Source organism: Quercus suber, unplaced genomic scaffold (genome assembly GCF_002906115.3).
Source record: "Quercus suber isolate HL8 unplaced genomic scaffold, Cork oak 2.0 scaffold_66, whole genome shotgun sequence".
NCBI lineage: Eukaryota > Viridiplantae > Streptophyta > Magnoliopsida > Fagales > Fagaceae > Quercus > Quercus suber.
This window is the reverse complement of record NW_027069531.1, coordinates 1,032,816-1,042,885: the sequence shown is the minus strand read 5'-3', so window position 1 is coordinate 1,042,885 and position 10,070 is coordinate 1,032,816. Positions and strand designations below refer to the sequence as shown.

Sequence of the window (10,070 nt, the reverse complement as noted above, 5' to 3'; positions counted from 1 at the left end):
GAATAGTTGGGTCCTATATGGCACATTTAAACTTTAAACCACTTTTTATAGGTTTTATCCTTTCAAAGTTTCAACAATTGCCTCGCAATTCCCTAAGAAGTTGGCAAAGATAGGAAAGTCGATGCTGTCTAAGTTTGACTATTAATTTTATTACTGTTTGAGTTGTACTTGTACCCTACCTTCTTCATACCTAGACCACCAAAATATTAGTAGTTCAAGTCAACCAGATGCGAGAATGAAAAAAGAGGCTAAGGGGGTGTTTGGTAAAGTAGTTTGAAAATTGTTGTTTATTGTTTTTTGAAATACGTGTGGGTAAAAAAATGTGTTGAAATGCGTGAAATGTTGTTTAAAAATTAAAAAATATTGTTTGAAATGGCAAACCAAACGGGGCCTAAACATTGATAAAAATCCTTGTCTTTGGAAAAATCTTTTGGTAGGAGACTTGAAAAATAGGACTTTGGAGAGTGAGCTTCCACACAGACCACACCTTGATATCTTTAATATTTAAATTAAAGTATTATTACTACATTCACGCCTACTTACCTAATTCAAACTTGAGCAAGTGTGCCCATGTTTGTTTTTATACAATCAAACTTGTTTGACACTTCTTTAATTTATTTGTGATGACTCCTTATTTCATTAGTAAGGAGATATATGACAGATTGAAAGTTACATGTGGGATTATAATAAAATTTTGATGCTATAAACTATATATGATGAAACATTGTTTAATCATGACTGATTAGACTTCACCTGCTTTTATATATATAGAGAGACATATATATTATTGAGATTGCCTAGATTCAAACTTATAATAGAAGACATGTCCAAAAAAAAAAAACTTATAATAGAAGATACTTCTACCACATTGATAGATGTTTGATTTGACAACTAAAAAAAAAATAGATATTATGATGTTAATGAAAATGTTTATAATATTTAGGTATAAACAAGAGAGAGAGCGGTTGGGTTTTTATTTTATTTTATTTTATTTTATTTCGGAAGGAGTAAAGGGATGAGATTATTTTTTGACAAATTGTTATTTGTATAATTATTATGCACATAGAGAGAATTTTATTTTTTAAACATATATTAATTTCTAAAGTTATTATGTACATAGAGAAAATTTGTATTTATTTTTTGAATATATTAATTTCTAAAGTTATTATGTACATAAAGAGAATTTAAAAGAAATAACTATTACTCACTCCATTTTTTTGGGGGGGGGGGGTTAGAGTCATTTTTTTTTATTCATTACAAAATTTTTTATAACATCTTTCATATAGTTCACACATCACAAAAGGTTATAGAGTTACCACTTCACAAAAAAAAAATTATATATATATATATATTAAGAGGATTCAAAAATTTAATTATTGCCTTTTTAACTTACAAAATACCCCTAATTTAATTAACTTATCTTTATTCCTAAAAAATAAGAAATAAGGTTAAAACAGTAAATCAATAAAAATTAATAACAAAAAAGTGAAAAAAAAAAAAAAAAAAACTCTCCACAACCCCCACCTTCTCCTAAAAAAAACCATCCCACCTTCTATTTAAAAAAAAAAAAAAATCTAAAACTGCCCCATATATCATCAAAAAAATAAAATAATAACCAAACATATTTCAATGCTATTTTGGTGTTCATTTTTTAGAATTAGTTTTATGATACTTTTGGTCATATTAGTGGTTCTAAAGGTGCAATTTTTGTGAGAAAATAAGTGTGAACCTCAAAATTGAAATAAGTGATATATTATAACATTAATCTAAAAAAAAAAAAGCCTCATTGCACGCGCGGAGCGCGTGTGATAAAGCTAGTTATATATATATATATATATATTTTATGTCTCATGGGTAGTTTTTTTATTAATAAAAAATTATTTAAAAAAGAAAAGAAAAAAGAACGTGGGGTAGGTTTATTTATTTATTTATAGGAAAATGTGGTAGTTATAGTTGTATACATGGAGTAGTGGGAAGTTTATTTTATGTTGGGTAGGAACATTGTATCTATCTACTATCTAGTGGGGAGTTTTTACTTGGTAAGTTACTAAGTTTTATTGTTTTTAATTTTAGTAAATTTACAGTTTTAACCTCATTTCTTATGTTTTAGGAATAAGGATAAGTTAATTAAAATTATGAGTATTTTTTGCAAGTCAAAAAGACAATAATTAACTTTTCGAATCCTCTTAATATATAGAGAAGAGATAAATAATTATTCCCTAGTATATGACAAGATTTTTTATTGCATACTAAACATGCCTTTTCTAACCAAGAGAATAAAAAAATTGGTTTGGTTCACTATTTGTTTTACTTGAATATAAATATAAGGGTAGCAAAATTGGACACGACCCACGAACCCGACTCGACACATCACGAAATTAGTAGGTTATGAGTTGAGGCTTAATTGGATTGTGTCATATTTGGGTTGACATGACAGATTTGTTTGATAAATGGGTTAGGTTAGTGTTCAACCTATAGAACCCGTTTGACCCATTTAATGGAATGAAATTTTACCAATATACCCTTCAAACTTTAGGTATATAAGTTTATTCGTTGTTGTGGTTTATTTTCTTTGACATATTGTGATTGATTATTTGTAATATTGAGATATTCTTTAGTTTTGAATAATTATTTGTGATGCAGTTACTCTTTAGTTCTAAATTTTATATTTAAAATATATATATATATTTTTTTTCATAAATTTTTTTTCTTCATTTTGATAAAACCTGATAAATAGGTCAACACCACTGACTCATGTTAAGGTTGAGAAATCTTGACCTGTTTAATAAACATGTTAGGTTAGTGTTGACTCATATAGTTGGATACGCATTAATTGACATGATACGAACCTGACACATGAATACGAATTGTCACCGATATAAAAGGTGGATATTTGAAGCTAATAGAAAAATATAACATCTTTTTTCTTTTAATTTTTTTGGGGAAAATAGTATTTATATTATTTTTTTATATTAAAAAAAAAAATCTTAGGTTAATTTCCTTGTTCAATGTATCTAGTCATCACCTAAATTTTCAATTTTGCAACTAAAATCGAGTTGATTTTGTGCTTACTCTTGATTGACTCTAGCTTTTGTATCCCGCTATTCCCTTCATCTTCACAGTTGGTTCCTCATATATGCAACTTGTGGGAAACACAATTAAAAACAAGGCTCAAATCGATGGTTTAGAAGTAAACAAGCTTTTTGGTTTAAGCAACTTAACAAATAGGCATGTGTCAAAGTAAGTTATGGATCTTGATATTCTTACTTGGAATGTTGAAATAGTTCAAGTCAAATCTTATTAGTACAATGTGAATTAGCTTAGCCCCTTTTTTTTGGGAAAAATTAACATCCAAATCTTTTTTGTTATATATGCACTTAAAATCGTGTCTTCAATTCACTACTTTAATTTTTTTTTAAATTAAAAAAAAAGTAGTGTGTAATAGCTTTTATATATATAACATATGATAGGAAAAAAGTAAAGATGGAACTGCTACGAAATGAAGCAATCATGTAAGATGAAACTGCTATGAAATCCCTTAAGTTGTTTTCTAAATAACAATTAAAAAAAAATGATACACACACAAGCTTTCAAATAATAAATAACTTAAATTTCCAGCTGGAAACCAGAGTGCATACACCTGTCAGAATGTAGTAACAAGAATTGGTGCCACTTACAGCATTCACATTAATTTGTTATTACAACCTTTCCCACCCTCCCCCTTCGCGATTCTTATGATCTCTTTTTTTTTTTTTTTGGTTGCAAAACCCGTGAAGAGAAAAGCTGTTATATCTTCTTGGACCGGTGTGATCACTGACTTAGCACCAGAGATTGCTTTTTCTTGCATGCACAAGCATAAACCATATCTGGTGTCACTTGTACTTGCTTTTGCCACTTCCTTTATTAAATTTATCCATGTTTGGAATTTTTTTGTCATCTTTCACTTGCCATGATATAGTTTGTAATTACATTATATGAATGTGTATTGTATACTCCACACTATATTTAATCTAGCTATATCAACGATTTTGAAGATGAGTTCTAATTGTGATTGTCTTTTTCGCAATTAATGTTCTATTATTGTTTTATTCTTATACATTTAAGCTTTATAAGTATTGGTATTAGAGCACTGTGGGTTAGTACAATACTTTTATGATCCCATTAACATCACTTCTTTCTTTTATAAAGCAATAGAAAACAAAACAATATTGTCGTTAGTAGAACACTCTGATAGGACACACTAGATTTTTATTCCTAAATAAAGTCTTCAACCTAAAAAAGATATTCATTCTTATCCTTTTATTGATGTAGAACCTTAATGCTAATACATTTGCAGTGTATAAAGTAACTCTAAGGCCACAACTTTTTGTGACACAACTCTGATATAACATGCAATGAGTAGTTATGTATCACAATCAGAAACATTAGAATTGTAACAAAGTTATGACACAAGAAGTTATGGCCTTAGAATTAGACTAGTATATATGCATTACATTTGTAGTATATACCCAAAATGGTAGCAATAGAAAGTCACAATTGCAGAACCAAGAATGGTACAAAAATCCAAACCGAGACCACCTAATACAAGGGGAAAGAAAACGAGAGGTGCTTTTAGCACTATAGCAAAATAAATCTATTACATTAAGTATTAATAGAACAAAATTAGTATAGCAGTATTAAACACAATATTACATCTACAAGTCAAAATTTGTTGCAATAGTAACTTAAAAGTGGTAAATTATTGTGATGATGTTGAGATCGTCAGTCAAGCAGGTTCGTTCAGACGAGTCAGCACGAGCTTCATCTCTATACCTGCAAGGTCGAGAGAGGGAACTTCTCTAGGTGGTCACCAGTGTGGTGCCGACCACGGAGTTTCCGATGGTAAAGTTAGCGAATGGAATGAAAGAGAGGCTATGAGAACTAGAAAATATCAGTGCTTCAGCGTGTGTGTATATCAAATGTACCTTGTTTAGTTCTGAAAGGTGTATATATATCTCCCTTACTTCTAGCCATTGTAGCTTTTATTGTGACTTTAGTGCTTCTTTTGTAACGCCTCTAGGCTCATTAATGTGGATTTTAATGAGCTTCTAACGACCTAACAGCTAGTTTGTAACTGTCCGAGATATTGAATTCCCCTCTTTATGGCTTACCTTCCCTTGTCCATACGGTTGAAGTGTGGACGATGGTGCTTGATGGTTTTGTCTAGGCAAGGGTATTCGTTGGGCCCATCATATTGCATTAACAATAATTAATTGCATTACAATTATCGGTTGTAATAGAGGCTTTAAAACCTTATTGCATTAGAGAAATTTATTGCAATAACTTAAAAGGACAAAATTGTTGCAATAATTTGATATGAATTATTTTTGCAATCTATTACAACAAAAATTTCAAAATGATATTTTATTACAATGAAAATATCATTGCAATAATTTGATATCAATTATTTTACAATCTATTGCAATGACAAACATAAAGTAATGATGTCATTGCGATAACTTGATATCAATTATTTTACAATTTATTGTAATGACAAATATAAAGCAATTATTTATTACGATGAATACATCGTTACAATAACTTAACTTAGATTATTTTATCAATTATTTACAATTTATTACAATAAGATTTGTAAAGTAATAGCTTTTATTATAAGATATTTGAAGTATTCAATTGTTTATTGTAACAACATATATATCCTGGCATTAAAATTGTCATTAAAATATCTAAAGTTTATTGGAACGAAATTTATAATTAATGTTCTATTACTGTTTTATTCTTATACATTTAAGCTCTATAAAGCATTGGTATTAGAACACTGTGAGTTAGTAGAATACTCCTATAGGATACTCCTATGATCCCATTATATATAACTTCTTTATTTATTATAAAGTAATAAAAAACCATACTTTATTTTATAAAGTAATAGAAAACAATATTGTAGTTAGTAGAACACTCCAATGGGATGCATTGGATTCTTATTCTCAAATAAAGTCTTTCACCTAAAAAAAGATATTCACTTCTATTATTTTATTCATGTAAAACCTTAACGCTAATACATTCGTAGTATAGAGTAATTCTAAGACTACAACTTTTTGTAACACAACTCTCTAAAGTAACATAGAGTGAATAACTGAGTATGCACTCGATAACATTAGAGTCATGACATAAAAAGCTATGGTCTTAGAATTAGAGCATTATATATGCATTACACTTGCAGTAAATACCTAAAACGACACAAGCTAAAACGACACAAGTAGGAAGTCACAATCGTAGGACCTCTTGTATGGTACAAATCAAGACCACCTAATACGAGGGGAAAGGGAAAGAAAACGAGAGGTGCTTATTGCGGAAAAGACGAGGAAAAAAAAAAAAAAAAACCCACTCACTCCACTTGAAAATGCAAAGCCCAGCACACGGCAATAAACAAGAAGTCTCCCATCAAAAATTTCAATCATGTAAAAAGTAGCCTCCAAAGAAAGAATCCCCCAACACCACCGAGGTTCATTCACAAAAGTATCCCATTATTATATATATTATTTTCGTTGCCATTGTGTAAATACAAATGTCTAATTAAGGGACAAATTTGCCCAGTCCCCTAGAGTCAAAATAAAAAATTGTGATTCTCTCATCCACTACCAACTTACCCTTAATTAGAAAGATATTAAGGACCCGATTAATCAAATAGGATAAGGTAAGGTCCCCCGTAGGCCGTAGCATATCAGCATATGAGGACAAATAAAACACGTCCAGGCAAAAAGTTTCGTTGAAAAGATTTTCTACATGCACAGGATATTCCCAAAGAAAGACACATGATTTCTCATCCCCATTAGAGTCTAGAGAACCCTTCTTTTAGATTTTTAGAATAACTAAAAGTAAAGGCTCAAAAGATATACCAACGCAACCCCACATGAAATTAAGGCCGCGTTTTGATCGAAGAGGATCTAAAAAGCCACATCCATTTACAACCAAAAAAAAGAAAAAAGAGAAGAAGAAAAGCTCTTGCCATGAAGGCTAGGCATGAACCCAAAAAAGAAAAAAAAAAAAAAAGTTCCCTGAATATTCCCTTTTTTACAACAAAACCCATATCTTCTTCATCCTCTCTTTTTCCATCTCCCTAATCCTTAACCTACAAAAAAAAAAAAAAAAAAAAAAAAAATTGGTACTGTTTTTGTTTTATTTTTATTTTTCCTAGCTCACTATTTTCTGTGCTATTGGTTTTGTTTTAACTAGGATTAGATTTAGACCTCTCTGGGTCGACAAAAATGGACAATCCAGGTGGAGATTTGGTCCAGTCACCGACAGAGCCGTCACTATAGTCCTCCCCAAGCCTTTTGATACACCATAAGTCCTCATCACACGATAGCCATTTCCAGTGAGGTATTCCTGATTTTAACGGTTCACGATTCGATACCTCCGTGGCCACCACACCACACCCAAGTTCTTTAGCCAGGTTGTGCGCGTGTGCACACAGCTCTTTCACCATTTTCCCTGCGCTTCGGCCTTCACCTCCAAGCCCATACAAAAAATGTCCCCCAAACGGACTAAACAGCTCCGGCACCGACGGTACCTTCAAAAACGGCAAGGCCCTGTCCACGATCCGTGTCGTTTTGGCAAAAGCACGCGCCGCCAGCGACGCGCCTCGTACTTCCAGCGTAAACACCTCCTTACAGTTCCACACACTGACCACCGCCCACGACTCAGGCGGGTCGGACAGAAACCGATCCGACCCGGCCCACGTGTCCGCGCTGTAACTCCCACGTGGCACGGCCAGAAACGTACCGAGACTCAGCCTGTTGTTGAGCACCGAGTCAATGTCGCGCGGGAAAAACTCGGTGGTGGAGAATCGCTTCCGGTAGAGTGACTCGGCGTCGGAGGGACTGAGTATGATAACGGTGACTTTGCTAGAGAGGCGGAGCCGGTGAGCGAACACGGGGTTGACGAGGATCGAAGGTGTACGGAACTTGGAGTAGCCGCATTTGTCGGTGAACAACTTCACCGAAGCTAGGTTGTCATTCTCGGTAGCCATGTACGAATATTCAGCGCCATTTTCTCCAAACCACTTCTCCATTTGACGCACCAGCTTTAACCCTATTCCCATTCTCCTAAACCGCGAACAAACACAAACACAAACACAAACAAAACATAAAAACAAATCAGTTGAAATTATTTAATGAATCCCCATTATTATATTCCCATAACGAAATATATATATTTTAACACCCAATAATTGGGGGGTGCATGTTTTTTTTTTCCAATAAAGGTAGTTATGACTTTATGATGGTAGAACTATTGGGTCAATTTCCATGGACTCATTTTTTTTGTAAAAATCTAAATAGTTTTTTTTTTTTTTTTTTAAAAGGTGAAATTTTTACCGGTGAGAGGGAGAGACTCGAAGGCCTAAGATGTAGGCAAGTTTGGTGTAAACAGGGACGGGTTTGATAAGTTCGTTGTTGTTGCTGTTGTTGATGATGGTGGTGTTGGTTTTTCCATTTCTGGAGAGCTTTTTGCCGCATGTAACGGTTTTGATGCAACCTCTTATTAACCCGACTATCTCTTTCTCTTTGGCCGTCTCAGCTACCTGTTTCAAATACAAAGATAAATACTCAATATAAAGTGATTTTTTATGTTCTTTCTTTGTTTTGTTTTCGGGTTAAGGAAAACCCGAAAAGCAACAGACTCTTACGGTTATGTATGTTTTTATATATTTATGTTCTGAAAAGTCTTTCTTTTTTTATTTTAGGAGAAAAGGACAAAGACAGTTTTGGGACATAAAGAGGAGTAAATGTGTATTTACCAGCATGAGGAAAGCAGGAGAGTGGCGGACCCGGGAAATAGGGTCACCATGGAGGTCGGTGAAGAGTGAGATCTTGCCACTGTTTCCCACTTCACATCTCCTTTCTAAATCTTCAACTTCTAAAAGGTCTTTCTTCAGGTCCAACTCTCTCACAACTATCACACCCTCTGCTTCCATAATCTCTCTCTCTCTCTCTTTGTATTTATGGAACAGTAGAAGTGACACAACTAACCAAGCAAAGCAAACCCCACAAGAAAAAAGAAAGCAGAAATTTAAAGAGAGGAAAGACTATATCGAAACCTTTGTTTTAGGGTGATTGAGGTATATGAGTAAGCAAAGCATGAAGAGAAGGGTAAGTTTATATAGGCGAAAGTAGGATGGGGTAAAGGAAGTTATGGGATAGATTGGGGGGGGGGGTGGTTAAAAATCGCAGCTTTTTCAAGGCTAACTAGCTATAATACCTTGAATTAACGTGTCTGATAAGCAAGCAAAGACAAAAATAAACGAGGCCACGGCTCATAAAAAATTTTCAGTAACTCTTATACCCAAACACTTAAAAAAAGAATAGTATGGGGCCGTTAGAGCCTAGGTAGTAAGTAGCTCATCATTGCAGAGCTACAATTGTTCTGCAATGGGTGCCTTTAAATACCAGATTTTTGGGTTTCTCTTTAACACTCTCTCTCTCTCGCTCTCCCTCTCCAGAATCCTCCTCCATTTACTTTTTCCTCACTTTTTTCTCCCTTTATTTATTTCAGTGCTTTTTTTGTGTCTCTATCTTTTCCCTATATCTGTCTAACTTTCCGTTTTCTCTCTCTCTCTCTCGGACTCTAGTAAAGTAAATATTAACAATAATAACAAATTGACAGAAAATAAATAATATAATACATATATGAAATAATCATCATAAGAAAAAGAAAAAGTAAAAAAAAAAAAGAAAGAAGAGGAAATGGCGGCTATGGCTGCGCAGACTTGTGGTGGGTGTTAGGCTCTTTGGTTTTAATCATTTCAGTTCTACGGATGAAGGCGTTGCCATCATGACCCCATTTATAATCATTACCTCTATTACATACCCTGCTCATCATCCCCACACATGATGATCCATTATTATGATCATCATAAACATGCATAGTGCCATGTGGCATCCTTTTTTTTTTTTTTTCCCATCCATTTGCCTTTTCTACCCCACGAGACGAGAATCATGTGGTTTTCACTTTTTGCATAAGTATGTCATGTGCTTGAGTCTATGAGATTACATGTAAATCTTTTCATGACT

At 33.1% G+C, this 10,070-nt stretch overlaps 1 protein-coding gene across 1 annotated transcript; it reads right to left on the bottom strand.

Moving 5' to 3' along the window:
* Positions 1 to 6,829: 6,829 nt before the first annotated feature.
* LOC112027256 (probable N-acetyltransferase HLS1) lies at positions 6,830 to 9,635 on the bottom strand. The gene is made up of 3 exons (XM_065772902.1): positions 8,798 to 9,635; positions 8,376 to 8,581; positions 6,830 to 8,105 (listed from the first exon to the last, which is right to left on the bottom strand). The coding sequence occupies exons 1-3, from the start codon at positions 8,972 to 8,974 to the stop codon at positions 7,226 to 7,228; spliced, it is 1,263 nt and encodes a 420-aa protein (XP_065628974.1). The 5' UTR covers positions 8,975 to 9,635; the 3' UTR covers positions 6,830 to 7,225.
* Between the last annotated feature and the right edge of the window lie 435 nt (positions 9,636 to 10,070).